The sequence below is a fragment of the Haemorhous mexicanus genome, chromosome 11, assembly GCF_027477595.1.
Source record: "Haemorhous mexicanus isolate bHaeMex1 chromosome 11, bHaeMex1.pri, whole genome shotgun sequence".
In the NCBI taxonomy this organism is placed as follows: domain Eukaryota; kingdom Metazoa; phylum Chordata; class Aves; order Passeriformes; family Fringillidae; genus Haemorhous; species Haemorhous mexicanus.
Window position 1 is genome coordinate 9,212,747 of NC_082351.1, and position 16,969 is coordinate 9,229,715.

At 55.7% G+C, this 16,969-nt stretch overlaps 1 protein-coding gene across 3 annotated transcripts in view; it reads right to left on the bottom strand.

Annotated features, from left to right (window-relative positions):
* STAB1 (stabilin 1) overlaps positions 1–16,969 on the bottom strand; it is a 59,507-nt gene that overhangs the window by 6,834 nt on the left and 35,704 nt on the right. Inside the window, exons 39-69 of one of the 3 annotated variants that reach the window (XM_059856310.1) lie at positions 16,479–16,574; positions 15,462–15,507; positions 14,744–14,823; positions 13,733–13,858; positions 13,182–13,255; positions 12,764–12,838; positions 12,062–12,181; positions 11,072–11,119; positions 10,866–10,949; positions 10,106–10,252; positions 9,832–9,966; positions 9,146–9,202; positions 8,869–9,045; positions 8,285–8,371; positions 7,674–7,820; positions 7,438–7,503; positions 6,705–6,933; positions 6,098–6,247; positions 5,435–5,539; positions 4,874–4,981; positions 4,534–4,727; positions 3,787–3,931; positions 3,251–3,384; positions 2,772–2,937; positions 2,461–2,567; positions 2,132–2,251; positions 1,601–1,753; positions 1,361–1,480; positions 1,006–1,152; positions 623–787; positions 367–550 (exon numbers count right to left, since the gene is read on the bottom strand). In XM_059856310.1, coding sequence (XP_059712293.1) covers positions 500–550; positions 623–787; positions 1,006–1,152; positions 1,361–1,480; positions 1,601–1,753; positions 2,132–2,251; positions 2,461–2,567; positions 2,772–2,937; positions 3,251–3,384; positions 3,787–3,931; positions 4,534–4,727; positions 4,874–4,981; positions 5,435–5,539; positions 6,098–6,247; positions 6,705–6,933; positions 7,438–7,503; positions 7,674–7,820; positions 8,285–8,371; positions 8,869–9,045; positions 9,146–9,202; positions 9,832–9,966; positions 10,106–10,252; positions 10,866–10,949; positions 11,072–11,119; positions 12,062–12,181; positions 12,764–12,838; positions 13,182–13,255; positions 13,733–13,858; positions 14,744–14,823; positions 15,462–15,507; positions 16,479–16,574 — 3,659 coding nt within the window. In that variant the 3' untranslated portion in view covers positions 367–499. Of the gene's footprint in view, positions 1–366; positions 551–622; positions 788–1,005; positions 1,153–1,360; positions 1,509–1,600; positions 1,754–2,131; positions 2,252–2,460; positions 2,568–2,771; positions 2,938–3,250; positions 3,385–3,786; positions 3,932–4,533; positions 4,728–4,873; positions 4,982–5,434; positions 5,540–6,097; positions 6,248–6,704; positions 6,934–7,437; positions 7,504–7,673; positions 7,821–8,284; positions 8,372–8,868; positions 9,046–9,145; positions 9,206–9,831; positions 9,967–10,105; positions 10,253–10,865; positions 10,950–11,071; positions 11,120–12,061; positions 12,182–12,763; positions 12,839–13,181; positions 13,256–13,732; positions 13,859–14,743; positions 14,824–15,461; positions 15,508–16,478; positions 16,575–16,969 lie in introns of those variants that run through there. The other 2 variants (XM_059856309.1, XM_059856311.1) reach the window with 2 other exon arrangements.

Genomic DNA, 16,969 nt, shown 5'->3' on the forward strand with positions numbered 1-16,969 from the left:
CGGGGCTCCTCTGCCTGCCCTGGGCGTGCGACCAAGGGCAGCCTGGGCCGAAGAGCGAGGCTGGGGCCATCAGCACGGAGCAGTGGCGCCCTTAGAGCGGCAGTGCAGGCCGGGGGCACCGGAAAGGTGTGCCCCAAAGAGTGTTCGGGGTGGTGACTGACGAGACTCGTACCTGACTACGGGGCAGTGTGAGGGCACGGGACCGAGGCCCGGCGGGCCCCGGGGGATGCTGCACGTGAACACCGAGGGCCGTACGTCCCTGGGAACGGCTGAACGGGGCTCTGGCTGCTGGAGGCTTGGGCAGGCACCACCTCGTACGGGGCTATAACAGGCATGGGCGGGGGCACGAGGGGCTGGAGCTCCCACCTGCTGGGGGCGGCCGGTAGCGGCGGGGCGGGCGGTGGGAGGCCGGGGCGGCGAGGCAGGCGCGGGCACAGCCGGTGGCGCTGAGCTGTTTATTTCCCCGCGCTGCGTGCGGTCCGGTCGGGGCTGCGCGGGGTCACTGCGGGAACCCGCGGGGGTCGGTGCCGGCGTCCGCCAGGGGCGGGTCCTGCGGGGCAGAGAGCGCGGCGTGAGCGCGGGGCGGGGCGGGGCGAAGGGGGCGGGGCGGGGCATGGCTCACGTGCAGCGGTTCGTAGTCGAGGGCGTGGCCGCCGTACAGCGGGTTGGGGATGGCCACGAGCGGCCGCTGCGGGCGGGGCCTGGCGGTGCGCGGGCCCGCGCGCTCCGGCCGGGGCCGCGCCTCCTCCTCCTCTTCCTCCTGCTCCTCGTCCTCGCGGAGATCGGCCTGCAGCGGGAGCGGCGGGTGGGCGGCGCTGCGGCACCGGGCCGGGAAAGCCCCGCCCACCCCCTGCCCGTTGTCGCCCACGGGCTCCCCCTGGCGGCCCGCCCTCTCACGCGCAGCCACCCGCACCCCGCACCGGCACCGGCCCCGGCCGATCCGCCCGACCCCCCGGCTCCATCCACCGCCCTCGGCCCCCGTCCCGCTCCCCAGCTCGGCCGTACCTGATAGTACCCGAACTGCCCCTGCTGCCGCCGCCTCTTCACACAGTAGTAGGCGACGCCGGCACCGGCAAGCAGCGCCAGCGCAAAGCCCAGCGCTGACAACGTCCCCGTGGCCACGGAGCCCGGCCCGTGCGCCGCACCGTTCACCTGTGCCAAAACAGCGGCCCCTCCCTGACGGCGCTGTCCCGGCACAGCGGTGGCACCGCCCCTGCTGCTGCTCCGCAGTGGGGCCGTGGGCAGCCCTCCCAAAATGAGCCGTGCCAGGAGCAGAGGACAAGGCCAGTTCTCGGGATGACTCTGTCACATCATCCCCAGCCCCAGACCTGATGCCAGCCCTGTTCGTGCCCAGACTCACCTGGCCAAGGTGAACAAGGGGCGGTGGAATCCTCAGTGGCTCTGCTATCACGTGAATGATGCCATTGAAAGCTACGATGTCCCACTCCACAATCATCGTGTCATTGATCCCCTTGGCGTCCTACAGCACAGGACACAGATGATGTCACCTGCCCAGAGAGGCTCCCCATCATTCCCTGTCTCAAAAGAGATGTGGTGAAAACTTGTGGTGTTTTTTGCCCTCTGCCAAGGCTAAACCTACTGAGTGCTTTGTACTGTTGCTTGCTGGGAGCTCTGATACATGGAGGTCGTATCCCGACTGGGATGGGATGATGGTGCCCGTTGTGAGGTTGAAGCTGAAGAGGATGACGTTGCTGGATGACACGTGGAGCTTCAGTTCTTCTCCTGTCAGTGTCTGAATAAGCACCAGTGCACAGGGGTGAGAAAAGGATGAGCTGGTCCCTCATTTTCCCTGTTACTGTGCAGCCCCTCCAGCCAAGCCCAGGCTCTCTCATGGCCACAGACAGCTCCATTCACAGATAGCACAGAACAGAACTGTCAGAGCAGAGGGGATTTGCACCCTTAGGATTGTCAAAGCTCGGCTTGAGAAGGCTCTGAGCATCCTGACCTAAATGGCTTTTCTGAGGGAATGGCTGGACTGGAGACCTCCAATCCACTGGTCCTCTCTGACCCACATTCCTCCTCCTTCCCCAGGCTATTTCACACTGTCATGCCAGCTTTAGTGACACCTGCTCTCCTCTGGGGCTCTGATAGTTCAACCCTGCTTGCTTACCTCATTGTCTGCAAAGCCAGAATTCAGAGGGGCAAAGAGAGTTTTGGGAGCAGAGACATCAGACAAATACATGAAAAAATCCAGTCCTTCTTCTGTGTCATTGGCAAAATTGAGCAACATCTGGAAGAGATGGGAGATCTTCCCCATCAGCACGTTGCTGGCAGCACAATGCCATCCCCTTCCCCAGCCCAGGAACCCCCAGTCCTGGAAAGAAACCCCCTCTGTGTCTGTAGTCTCTACCTTGCAGATCAAACCCCAACTCCTCCCTGTCCCAGCTGATCCCTCCCTCTGCCTTGCTGCTCCTGCAGCACCAGGAGAGCGTTCCTTACGGAATAGAAGGTGGAGAAGCGGTCCTGGTCTGCGAGCACATCGGGCAGTTTCCCACTGCACCAGTACCCATCTCCCACAAAGCCATCACGGCAGGTGCAGGTCACGTCTGCAAAGGAACACCAGGCTGTGATGGGACTCACCAGTGCTGGCTGCACCAAGCACCTTTTGATTTCTGGTACCCTCATCATGTTCCCTCTGGACATGGGCGTGGGGAGAGGGGGTGTGCCCACCTGCCCTCATGCTCCAGGGCAGTTCCCTGCCTGCTGCCCTGACACAGGACTGTCCCCAGGGAAAGTGCTGGCACCCTCACCCTTCTCCCGATAGCAGAACGCATCCCAGGTCTCGCTCAGGTTGCTCCGGGAGCCGTAGTCCACAATGCCCACACGGCTGGACCCACAGCTGGGGTTGGGGTAGGCTGTGGGGTATCCAGCTGTGCCATTGTCCAGCCAACCCACCAAGCACAGATGGAATCCCATCTAGAAGGGGAAAATAAATTATTAGATTGAAAATAGCTCTGTCCCAGATTTTCCTCCCCAATGAACATTCCCATTGTGCCTCATCCACCATACCCCCAACATGCAAAGTGTTGGGCACGGTCACAAGTCCCATCCCAGTGTGCCTGGCAAGACCCACCAGCCCTCCTGTTTCATGGATGTAGATGGAGCAACAGGGCCTAGCTGAGGGGTTGAGAGGTCACCCACCCACATGTCACCCCTGGGCTGGCCCAGGCCCTGGGTGATGCATGGCCTGTCCCAGCCCCACAGGGGACAGAGCCACCCCTGCCCTGACCTGCTGTGCTGCTGCCAGCTGCTGGAATGTGGCCAGGGAAGCACCTTCTGCAGCACAGGCTGCCTGAGCCTGCTCGTAGGTGAAGTCGTACTTTTTTCGGGGTGACTGCAGGTGAAACACACCCATGGTCTTATCTGTAAAATACCAGAGCCCAGGAGCATCAGTACAGGACACATTGAGCCACCTGGGCAGCCACATAGGTCCCTGTCTGACCGTGGGCAGCACTGCCAAGGAGGGTGGGATGTGGACAAGGCACAAGTGAGGGAGAGGCTTCTTCTGAGCTTCTCGCCTTTCACAAGGGAGGCACTGCCACCAGAGGCTATGTCACATGGAGCAGACAAGGATGGCTCCCCCTCCCCATATGACATGTAGGGAAAAGTGAAATGTGAAAACCATGCCAAGCTACAGAGATGAATCCCTGTCCCCTTGGCCATCCCACCCTCCTGAGGAGAGCTCCAGGCCAAAGGTGAAGGATGAGGGAATGTGGCTTCTCCACAGAACACCATCCCTGGCCCAGCAGGGCTGAGCACACTCACCATGGAAGTGCAGGTCAGTGCAGATGGCCTCCCGGTGGCACTGCCCGTTGGCCTCCAGGCACCGGTCCGTGGGGGGCACGACCTCTTCCAGGCACTGGATCCCATCACCGACGTAGCCCTGCTTGCACTCGCAGCGCCGCTCGTTCTGCAGCACAAGGGAAGGGTGGCAATTGTGTGAGTGCAAACACACAGATCCTTGCATCCCTGTGGGGATGGGGATGAGCCTTCAGAATGCCTCTACAGCCTGCTGAGGCTGTGACAGAGCTGTGGAAGGCCACATGGCCTTGTCCTGCGCCCACACCCAGGCAATGTCACATCAAGTCCTTGGCACTCGCTGTTTGTTTGTTTGAGCTTTGAGGTATGTGGCTCCTGACTCTTGCACTACACCATGCTTCCAGTCCCATCTTCTGGCCTGTGGTGACCAGCTGTGGTTCTTCTGCAAAAATGGCCAGCATTGTCCTTGAAGGACCATCCAGGAGCCCCCAAACCAGCCCAGTAATGACACAGCTGACACAGCTTTTGCTCCACAGAGGAGTGGGGGGAAACGGCCTTAACCCCAGAGCTGTCACAGCAGCACACCTGCCTGGTGGTAAGCACCCGCAGGATGAGCACAGCACATGAGGGCACCGGAGACGAGGGGCAGGGGACTGCAGGAGGGGGGACACTGTCACATGGCTGCCCCAGGGCACCCAGCTGGGCGGCTCTCCCAGGCAGATGGATGTCCCCGGCCCTCGGGGCCGTGCTCACCGGGCCGGTGCTGATGCAGAGGGCGTGCTCGCTGCAGTCCCCATTCCTGCCGTCGGCACAGCGGTCGATGGGCTCGCAGATGTAGCCGTCCCCTCGGTAGCCGGGGCTGCAGGCGCAGGACACGTTCACGCCCGTTTGTGAGCACTGTGCGTGCCTGGCGCAGCCCCCGTTGTCCTGGCTGCACATGTCGATCACTGCGGGAGGGAAGGCCTAGGTTAACTAAACCATCTCATGAGGTGTCCTGGGAGTCATCCTGGCTGTCCTGCCAGCTGTCACCCCAACGTGGCCGTCGGCAGACGGTCACCAGCTGTCCTGCCCCCAGCCCCGCGGCTGCCCGTACCTGAGCACGTTCTCCCGTCCCCCTCGTAGTGCAGGTCGCACTCGCAGAGGTTGCCGGCGCGGCAGGCGGCCTGGGCGTGGCACGGGGGAGAGCAGGTGGGTGTCACCACTGAAACCAGAACACAGTGACCGCAGGGCTGTGACACGGGCACGGCTGCCACCACCAGTCTCTGCCCCAGCCCACCTGCCCCACAGTCCCACCTCTCTCCCTCCCTGTTCTCTTCTGCAGGTGACTTGCCCGAACACAGAGGTTTGTTACTCCATCGAACACATCTCAGATCTTCACCTCAACCTCGAGCCCTGCTTGGAGCATCTCTGAGCTCAGGGACTTGCTCATGATCCAGTAGAGCTTTTCTCCTCCATCCCCTTCCTTGCCACCCCAACCCTTGTGAAATTCAACAGCATGTGGCAGATCTTGGGATGAGCCTCACAACTGAGAGCTCCTTTTTGGAGATCTTTCTGAACAGCTGCTTGAACTACCCAGCTCCTGGGAAAGCAGCCATGTGACAGCAGGTCCCGGGGAACAGCAGGTGGGTCCCAGGGAATGGCTGAGCACCCTCACCCAGTCTGATTTCACAGCGCTCCCCAGTCCAGCCCTCAGCACAGAAGCAGAAGCCGTCACCGTGCAGGCCTCCATTGCACACACCATTCTCAGTACAGTTGCACTCTGTGGGGAATGGACAAACACAGCATTTATGCTTTGGTGGATGGGCCCTGGGACAGCCACGTGGCAGCAATGTGGCATTGTGGGCAGGTGTGAAGGTGGGGACAGGAGCCTGACACATCCCTTCCTGCCAGTCCTGGCCCCCTGTCATACAGGCCCTTCACAGAGGAAGAGAAGCCCCTGAACCTACAGTACCCCATCAGTCCTCTCCCCTGGGCATTTCTGGAATGTGTTTCTCACTCTGAGACATTTCTTGAGACCCTGTGAGGCCTGGTTTGGGATGGGAGGATGGAGGACTCTCTTTTCCCTCTCTTTGCTTTTGTCTCACATGGGCACAGGTCCCAGGTGATTCTCTTTCTGTACGGGGCTCATCACAACTTCTGCATTCCCCAGCTCACAGTACGGTGAAATACTTTCTCCAAACTGGGGCTCTCAGCTGTGCTCAGCAGACGAGGAGGGCTCTGACACTGTGGCCTTATCAGCCGTGGGCTGCGAGGGGGTGAGGCCAGCACTGCCCCTGTCCTGCAGGCGCGGTGCCCCAGCCCCGCCCAGCCGCGGTACCTCGGCACTCCGGGCCGTATCTGCCGGGCGCGCACAGCTCGCAGCCCGTCCCGATGAACTCCTGGCTGCAGTTGCAGATCCCCGAGCCGCCGATTTTGTCATCGCAGGTGCCACGGTTGTTGCACGGCGCCTCCAGCCCTCCTGGGCACGCTGCAAGTGGGGCACCTTAGTGAGGCTCTGGTGACAAAGGGACGCTGTGCTGGAGGGTCCCTTTGCCACCCGCTGCCTGGTGTGCTGGGTCTGTGCTGTCCTGCCCCACACTAACAGCAGACTCACCCAAGGACGTGAAAGCTGCCCATGGCACAGAGGGCAGATGCCAGAGAATGGTTGAGCATTGAGAAGGTCTAGAGGTGAGTGACATGTCTGACAGCTACCCCCAGCGCCCTGTGCCCAGGGCTCTTCACAGAGGCAAGATATTCTCCAAGGAAAGGGAACTTGTCATAATCTCAGGATATTGCTCTCTGCACCCTCTACAGGCTGGAGTTCCTCGCCTGGGGTTTTGCCCACCCTTCTCCGGGGAAGCACACTCATGGATGTCGGATGTGCTGAACCAGCAACGCCACCTTCCCGCAGGGGACAGGGCCGGGGCAGAGGGCGTGGCTCTTACCCCGACAGTCCCGGCCATAGTGGTTGGCACAGCACTGCGGGACCCAGTGGCTGGACACGCAGCTCCTCCTGCAGCCTCGTCTGAGAGGCCCCCTGGAAGAGAAGTGTCTCCTGAAGGGGTCCCACGGGGAGTGCGGTGGCCACGCCGGCCGCAGCAGGGAGTTGTGGTGGAACAGGAAGGTGTTCCTCAGCAGCTGGTTTCCATAATAGTAGCAGCGCCTGGTTTCCCCCTGTGAGGAAACAGGCAGAACACAGAGATTGCCACACTGGTCACTGTTAACTCACCTTGACTTTTCTTGTGCCACTCATTCAGTTTTATGACAAGCCGCGGAGGCTTCCTAACATGTGCTGGAGCTAGTGACACTGGAGCCCCAGAGAAACTTCAGGGACATGCCAGAAGGTAGTAGTGAGAAAGGGGTACAGCCACTGCCTCCCAAAGCTGCTCCCAAACCATGGGATCCCTGAGCCACTCCCAGACTGAGCTTTTTTGCTATAAAGCACCCAGAGCCGCCCACACTGTCACCCACACAGGACTGACCCAGCAAAGACCACTGGAGCCCATATTTTTCAGCCCAGCTCCTGCATGACTTGGGGCAAGGCATGGACCCTGTGACTGAGCCAAGGGCTTGCCACATGCAGGTGAGCCTTCATTGTGCTGCTAAAACATGAGGGGCACATGGGGGCTGTCATCAGTCCCCTATGGGCCTCCCTGGTGACAAAGCTGTGAGCTTTACCCGTTGAACGGAGCCAGCAGGGCAGGGTGGCTCGAAGCCACAGAGTCCACAGCTCTCTGTAGATCCCTGTGGAGGGGAGAAAGAAACCTCACAACAACTCAACACCTGCTGCTTCCTCTCTTGGCTGCTCAGAGCTTTGCCAAGGAAGGGCAGCAAGCCCTCCAGAGATCCCTGTTCCCAGGCAGGGGGCTGCATGGGTGGCCCAGATCCTCATTCAGCCCGTCAGAGGTGCTCACCTGCAGCTCAGTCAGGGTGAACTCGTCACACCGAGATCCCAGATCTGGTGGCTCCAACAATCTATCAATGCCATAAGCAATGCCCCCATTGAACTCCATGTGCCTCTGGATGATGGTGGCGTCACTGTTCCCCACCAGAATCTCCCCCTAATACAGAAGAAAGCAACTTGTGATTCTGGTACATCCTACATCCTGGCTGCACCACCCAAAAGTGGCTCGGTTTGGGCTGCCATGGCTTCTTAATCACTCCAAGAACTCCAAAATCTCTGTGCACATGTCCTTGACCACCCTTCCTATTTAACACTCTTCACAGCCACCTCTCCTAAGGATGGCCTCTGTCCAAGCAGCACATGCTCTCTGAAGGTTGTGGCACCGGGCAGCCAGGTCATTGTGACATTCATGTGCAGGTACCAGACACCTGTGCATTACCCTGCCAGCTGGGCATGCCTTGTGCCTCTCTACAGCCCAGCTGTAGCCAGGGAAGGGGGTGTCCCAGCCTGTAAGCACCCCAGCTCTGTGTCCACTCCCTGCCAGAAGCACCTGTTGCCCCATGGCCATGCCCAGGGACACTTGCTCCATGGGAAGCCAAGCCTGGAATCACCAACACTCACCACATGGGCTTTGCTGCAGCTGAATGAGATGGTGGAGCCATGCATGGTCCGTATGCTTTCAACTTGGGGCACATTACCTGCAACAATCTAAGAGGGGAAAAGAGGAATGTGAAGGAGAGACTGGCAAAACTGGCAGTTCATGTTAAGGCATGGTGAGGGCAGGGGTCAGTGGCCAGCCTCAGAGGGGTGTGATGTGGCAGTCCCTGAAGCTGGTGTGGGTGGTACAGCACAGCTGCGCTGGGTTAGTCCCAGATTCCTGCACAGTGAGAGGCCAGTGTGAAAAAGCAGAGCCTGGCTTTGCTCAGCTGGACTCTCCCCTCACTCATACCCCTGTACACAAGAGCCTGTTTGTGACCCTTGCAGCTCCCCAGAAGCTGATGACAGAAGGTTTCAGCTCAGCCACCAGAGGTTCACCATGATGCTGTGGGTGCCTCAAGTGCTCAAACAGCCTTGGGTCTTCTCAAGACAATGGATACATTGTGTACTCTATGGCAGCAGAATATTTGGCAAGGTCACTCTGGCACAGCCACTGCAGACAGTGGCACCTCGTGCGGCCCTGGCAGCTACGAGGCTGTCACGTTTACCTTGGTGTCCCTGATGATGTGTGCTTTGAGGTAGGAGGCCAGCACGTCGCGGTGCTCCCTGCGGTACAGGAACTTCTGCCGGCTCTCCGGGAGGGCGCTGAAGGCGGCGTCCGTGGGCCAGAGCAGCGTGAAGGGTCTGTGCACGGGGTTAGCGAGCAGCGGCAGCAGCTCCGCGTCCTGCCCGAGAGCACAGCGACACCAGGGGGGAGCCCCGAGCCCGCCGTGACCGTGCCCAGGCACGCAGCACCTCCCCAGGGCAGCGGGGGCAGCGGCTCACCTGCAGCAGCTTGCTGTAAATGGTGTACCCAAAGGCCTCGGCCACGTCCGTGATGTTCTGCTGCACAGGGAGGAAGGCAAACAGCTGACACCAAGGGTGCCCCATCCGGGACCAGCAATGCAGGGGACAAATCAGACAGGCAACAACTACAGTAGCTAAACACAAGTTTATCTCTGTCAGCATCATGCTGATGGTTTGGCCTGGGAAGGGCTGGCATTCAGCAGCCACCACTTTTCTGATTTATCCTGGATAGACACTGCTACAGCAGGAGCTGGGATGAATTCCAGCACTCTGTTGTGCTGCACAGAAAATATGTTATATCTTGCAAAATGCAGGCTCTATAAGCCCCTAATGCTTGCTTAAGGAGTCACAGAGAGACATTGGCAAACTCATGCTGCAACCTGCTCTGTGCTGGAAAAGGAGTGAAATGATTGGCACAGGACAAGATCCTCCTGCCTACATCCAGAACTGTTGTTCCCTCATGATGGAAAAGGCTCCTTATGTTCCAAATATCCCACAAATGCTGTCACCTTCATAAGCCAAATCTGTGGCCTCAGACAACCCCTAGGCTGGCAGGGACAGGGAGGCAGAGCAGCCCAGGCAGCTTTGGGCTGAGGCAGCTGGGAGAGAGAGCCTGTCCCTGAGCTCAGCACAGCCCTGACAGCAGGGCACGGCTCCAGCCTCACCTGTGAGAGCTTTGAGATGTTCTGGCCCACCAGGTCACTGGGAATGAGGACCTTGTTGATGAAGTGAATGACCCCGTTCACACCCACGATGTCACTGGTGAGCACTGTGGCTTCCTCGTTGAGAGTGATGCTATTCTGAGAGAGAGGGGACCTGCTGAGGCCTGCACAGCCAGCACCGTCCTGTGGGCCCAGGCAGGTCACCTGCCACGGCCACAGCGCCTTCACACCACAGGAGAAGTGACATCCTGACAAATGGGACAGCAAAGGGAAGTACCTCGCTCACTGTGATCTTTATTTTGTGGCCAGATAAAGATGTAAGGGACTCCTGGCCCTCCAGGTCACTGGAGAGCAGCTTCTGGCAGCCCACCATGTGGTAGCGAAGCAGGTCCCGGAGGAGGCCTCTGCTCTTCCACTCCTCAAACTACAGACAGAAAACAGGAGTGAGGCCACACCAGGGCACTTTGCCTAGCACACAGGGCCCCCCGCCCCAATGAGGGAGATTTGGACTGCCTGAGTTCCCTCTGACTCATCCTGAAGGGAAGATGGTCCCCCCAAAACACACTGAAGGCACAAAACCATTTGAGGGCTTTGGGAAATTTCAACCAGCTTGAGGAGTCAGTGATGGGGTTAGGATATTCCATTACACTGACACCAAAAAGCTGCCATTCTCTTATTCCTGAGAAGGAGTAAGGGGTCTGTCACAGGTGCATGGGAGACTTGTTGTTACCAGCCCCATGGGCACCAAAGCCACCACACCCCACTGATCTGGCACAGTGCCTCTGAGGCCCACAAGACATCATCTCCAACAAGGGTCTCCTTACAAGAGGAGATATGTCCACCCCTGTCCAGGTTGTCTCCTCAGTGAGATGCCTCCAAACTTCTGCTTTTACACTGATGGAGTGCAGGGGAAGCCTTTAACTCTCCATGGTGCAGCCCCTTTGCCTTGATTTACTGGGCAGAACGGTCCCAGGGGGGACATTGCCACAACTGGAGCTGTCAAACACCCGGCAGAATTGACATGGGAGGGCACTTACCACTGTGGTGTTTCCTATGAAATCTGTCTGTGGGACGAAGACAGTGAAAGGCCCTGCCCCACTGAGCTCTTTGATGCTTTCTGCCTGTGTTAGAAGAGCATTTGTGGGAAGGGAAGCAGAAAACATTGTTCCAGTTAGCAAGACCCTTTGCAGAAAGCCCTAGGTGGGATTTACTACACAGAGACAAGGACAAAGCTGTCACTAACCTGTATCATCCTAAAGAACACGGATGCATCTGGAATCCTTCCAAGCTCCTTAAACAAAGGGAATCAGCTGGTGTTAGCAGGGTCCCTTCCACCCGTTCCTCACCAACCAGCACAGCGACCTGCTCCTTCCACTCCAGGCCACTCTCCCACCCCAAGAGACACCCGTTCTCCTGGCACAGCACAGTGATCATCCCTCCCTCCCTCCCAGCTCTGTAGGCACAGGTGACATGGGTGCTGCAGTGAGCCCTGCCTGCACCATTCACGAGTGCTGGAGGATGGAGTGGCCAGAAGATGAAAGCTGGCTGGTCCTGCAGCACCTCTCATGGGCAGCTGCGGGACACCTCGAGTGCTTCACAAAAACTCTGCTTTTATCTCACTGTGCTGCCACTGCCAGTTCTGGGATGCTGTCCAGAGGGCAGGCACACCCCGGAAGGCAATGCCCTCTCCTCACCACGCTGATTTTCAGTAAGACAGAGGCACACACAGTCCACCTCTTGTCTCATGGCTCTGCTGTGGGCACTACTTTATTTGCCACTGCCTGAAAAGGCCACCAGCTTGCCCAAGGACAGCCATTATACTGGCAAGAGAGCTGGACAGAGACTGCTGCCCTCCAGGCTGGGTCCCAAGTCCTGGCATGGCCTCAGGGGACCCCTGCCCTCATCCCACTGGGCAGAAGTGAGTTGCCTTGGGAAAAAACAAGATCACTCCCATCTGTTTCTGACATGAAGCAAGCAGTCCCCTGGAGGTATGGCCAATGTTGCTGACAGCAGTAGAGTGTTCCTTCCCTTTGGAACAAAGTCACTTTGCCATGTCCCATAGCTGGCACACCAAGCACCTCTATGATCTATGGAGAGTTTGCTCAAAGCACCTGTCTCCTCTCCCACACCACACCTGTGTCAATGTGACACCAAGACCTGCTCTCCCTCTGGAGAAGAGGGAGCAGTGTGCTGCAGGGCAGGGGACACAGAAGGTGCAGCACAGGACTCTCACCTGATGCACTTTGCCACGGCAGGTGAAGCCATCTCCAATGCTGTGCCAGGAGCAGGAGCAGTTCCGGGTGCCAGGGCCTGTGTACTTGCAGAGCCCAAAGGGGCTGCAGCCTCCATTGTTCTGGCAGGGAAAGCAAAAGGCTGCTTGGAGGGGCTTCTCCCACCACCTGAACTGCTGCTTGTGTGTGGGAGCTGCACACTCCATCCAGCCCAGTGAAAGGAAACCATCCCTCCCCCTTGTTTAGTGCCTTAGAATAAACATCACCCAAATTCTCAAGGGCTTCCCAGCACCAAATCCTCCCATGAAATAAGACTTTCACACCTCACTTTGGAACACAGGGTCCATGACAAAGCCCCTGATTCAGAGAGACAGTTTGACATGGCAGTGATGCCTGTGAGCACTGAACACTCTGAGGCTTTTGAGCACATCCTGCACAAAATGGACACAAAGGAAAAAGCCCACATGCCTTCAATCCTATGTCCCTCTTCCATCTTGAGGGAATGCTGGGTGATAGACACAACTGCAAGTGACTGCAGGAGGCAATGGAGACCAAACACACAAGGAAATCCCTCAATATGTGGAAAAGCAAGAGTTCAGCTCCAACCAACCAGGCCAATGCTGTTCCTGCTGTTAAATCCTGGGAGAAGGGAACACTCCCAGGCTGTGGCCTTCACCTCTGGAAGCAGCCAAATACTGACATACCTGTTCACACAAGTTGATGGGGTTGCACTGGCTCACACCATCCCCACTGTAACCAGGCAGGCAGTTGCAGGCAACCTGGAGGGAGAGCAGAGCCTTGGGCTCAGACTTGGGGCCAACAGAGGAGATAAACAAAGGCTGCCCTGGACAGAAGGCATGTGGTGTAACAACCGTTGCTGCCTCCATGAATAACCAAGCTTGTGTCCACAACAAATATAACCTGAGATTGCCTTCAGCCTCTGGCCAGCAAAGCCATCTGCTCTCATGGAAACAGCAATGTTTTCATGCTCTTCCAAGGAACCTTCTCTACATGGAAGGGAGTAAGCACAAAGCAGGGCACTGCAGTGGACAGAACTCTCTCTAGTGACAGTGTGACAACTTCCATGACAGCATTTCCCTGACATCCACCCCACACACTCACCTTCTTTGGGCCTGTTTTGATGCACTCTGCGTGAGTATGGCAGCCCCCATTGCTTTCCAGACAGAGATCAATTTCTGCAGCAAAACAATAAGGCCAGGTTACTGCTGATGGCTTCTCAAGGCAGCTGGGAACTGGTGATCCAAAGAGGTTTTGGGAAAGCAACAGGGAGAACTTTCCAACTTGGGGAACACTTTCCTGGGAAAGTGTCTTGTGATAGCAAAGGAATAGGGTGCAACTACAAGTTTACTCCTGACACGTGTGGGTCTCTGAGCTGTGACAAATCTGCCCACAGAAAATTCCAAGCCTGTCTGGGTGTACTTGAAAGAATATGACAGGACAGGACTCCCCCTAGCTCCATCTTCACCCAGAGCACCGCTGTGGGAGACTGCCCTCACCCTCTGTCTCTGGGCCTCTCCATGACGTGCACAAGAGTAAGAAACCTTGCAGGAGTCTTTTTGTCTGAGACCAAAACACTGGTGTTTTAATCTGAAATTCCCCTTACTATTGATGCTGCTCCTCTGCTACCTCCAAAACACACCCTGAGCACTCACCCATGCAGAGTGTCCCGTCCCCAGCATAGCCTTCCTTGCAAGCACAGGTTCTCTCTCCTGGGGACACTTTGGTGCACACAGCGTGCATGGAGCAGCCACCATGGTCAGTAGTGCAGGGATCTATTTCTGTGACCAAGAACAAGAGGAGCAGAATCAGCTCAGAACACCTATGAATGAGCAACTGTGCCAGAATGATCATCTATCTTAACAAAATCACAGCTTGTTAAAATCTCTTTGTTTCCCAATGAAACTGTTGGTTCTTTAAGGACTTGGGGCCTCATCCAGACCAGAGACAGGTCAGTCCAAGTAAATAAACTGAGCTTAAGTAAGATCCAAACTGGAAATCTTTCCCTCACAGCATTTGCTCACTGACCACTAATGGTTAGATGAAAAAAAATATATTTACCTGAACAATGTACATGTTTGAGGGTTTTTTTCTTTTTCTTTCCTCTCCCCCTTACTCACTATCCAACAAGGACAATACTGAAAGAAATTGGAGGGTCTACCAGTGTTTTGACTGTTACAATTTTACCCTTTATTTTTTCCTGATCTGTTTGCTTTTGACATAAACAAGGTATGTAATGTAGCTCTGGTGAAGTATCCTGAAATCCCACCTCACTCTGGTTCTACTACTGCACTATTACCTGATTTTGGTATGGCCAGAAAATAGAAGAATCACAAAGTTCTGGGGAATTGAAACATCCACATTCCAAGGATTCATGGCCAAAATTGTTATAACTTTGACATCAATACTGTCATATTAGAAGGAGTACAATCCATTCATGTACATCAGGCAGTAAGAGTTGCCCTCCTACACTTGCCTGCCTTTTTATCCCTCTCTTGCAGGCTTTAGCAACATCAGGAGCATCCTGTGTAAAGCTTTGGACTGGAAAACATTTCTACCAAAGCATGGCAGAATTTATGGTGGATGGCTGAGAGGAAAATGATTTGAGTGATCTTTCCTCTGTCAGCTTCCTGCTATTCATTTCACCTTGTCTTTGCTGGACACACCTGTGCAGTGGGTTCCATTCCCTGTGTATCCAGCAGAGCAGAAGCAGGTCGGTTGGGAATCTGTGGAACTGTTGAGGCAGCTGAAACAAGACAGGGATAAACTATCACTGACTGATAAACACCTCCTGATTTGCTCAGCTGGTGGGAAGCACTGCTCAAATCTGACATATGCAAGAGACCACAATGACCACAGGAGGCGCATTCCAGGTATTCCTTTACAGCTCCAAACACTCCAGTCACGCTGGCCAGGACCTGGTGTCCAGCCCAGACCTCCCACAGTGCACTCTCACCACACCCATGAGCTTCTGCAAGGTGTAAGAGGGATGGCAGGGTCCCTGCCTAAAACAGGATAATGGATGGAGAAGGGAGCATTCCAGCCCTGTTTCATTCCTTGGCAGGGGCAGAAAGAGTTTGTAAATGGCTGGTTGATTTGCTCCATGAATAAGGCCAGCCTTGGAGTACCTTGGAATCTCTGCTTTCTGACATCCACGCATGCTGAAGGAACTTAGAATGGATTTATGCCTGGACAGACAAAATCCTTGGGGAGAATACATGTGGCTCAGGTCCAAAGAGCGTTCCCAGAAAGGAACTGACAATTATGCATCTTTGATGAGTAGGCACCCTCTGCCAGCCCTCTGCCAAGCCCTAAGCCAGAATCACCTCTGTGTAAAACTCACACAAACACACATGGATGACTCAGCCCCTCTTCTGCACTTACTTGGCCATTTGATGGCAAGTGTTATTGCATAAGTCAATCTTGATCCCTGAAAGAGAAAACACAAATATATCTTGGAATTTTCAGCTGGGCCATTTCTGCCATCTAGAGAAAAGGAGTCTGCAAACCAGGAGTGATGCTAACTCTCTTGTTCTATGTGGCAGCAGGAAAATCTCATGGGATTTATGTTTTGGCACTTTGCAAGGGAGTAAATTTGATGTTCTCTGTCTAAGCTAATGGTTCAAATTGACTTTATCTGTGTGGCCTCTGCACTGCTTGGAATCAAACAAGGACTGAAACCTTGTTTAACCCAGAGCCATTTGGTTTTGGCCCTTTTGAAGCAAAAGATGAACTGCTTTCATGCTTGACATTTACACTAGGTAGGACAGCTCTGCTTGATTTCAATTTCTAAATTCACAATAAAATCAACCTTTATGTGTAAACCTTTAAAATCCCAAGGTATTTAGAAGCTCAGGTTTCTCCTCACCCAAATGCTAATCAAAATCCCAAATCCATCTTCAACATGTTATTTTGACACACAATGACAGATTTATTGAAGACCGCACACCACGGCCTGAGCTCACCTGAGTGACTCAATCTGTGAGCAGAAAAAGCAGCTCAGCAAACACACTGGGGCCTTTTGAAAATTCAAATCAAGCCCTGCCACCTTCTTAGGAAAGCAACAAGAGTCATGACCAACCCACTGTGGCTGGAAGCTCCCATTTCTCTCCCAGAATAAGGGGCTGTTTTTGAGGTGCCTCTAACCTCAGTGGAGATAGAAGCAGAGATAGGCTTTTCTTGGTTTACCAAAATAACTCAAGGGCTTGTGCATGGCTGGGGAAGTCACAGCAAATGCAGCTCATGTGCAGGAATGAGAAAGCAGAGTCTGAAAAGGTTTTGGGGGAATGCAGAGCACATGTGACTCTGTGGTCAGAGCAACCAGAGCTGCTCCGAAAACTTGATAGGATGCCTCAGATTTCTCTGTCACTGGTGCACCAGAGGCCCCTCACACTCACGTACTTTCTTGGCAGGTGGGGCCCGTCCACCCCGGGAAGCACTCGCAGCTCCCGTCCCCTTGCAGTCCATCGTTACAAATGCCATTGTCACAGGCACATTCTGCAGGGGAAATACAAACACCCTGTCAAACCAAACCAGCCAGGGCTCACCAGAAGTGCCTTGCTGCCATTCCCTTGTCTGCTCTGTTACTAATCCAACACATCAAATTGCCATCAAGAAAATGTCATTGGAGTATCAGCTCTTGATCCCTCACTGCCAGGCCAAAAAGCCCAGGAAGAGATCACCTGCCTGTGCTTGCTGTAGTTTGGGTGGCAGCAGGAAGAGCAGCACAGCACAGCACGTGCTTGATTTGAGGATGCAAATGAGGCTGCTCATCTGGCTGGCCACAAGTGCTCACTCCTGCTGTCTCTCTCTCAGAGACCTGGCAGCCATTTGCCTGTCTCAGAGTCTTGGCACCTTTCTGCTCTCCCACAACCCCTCCCGAGAGCTGAGAT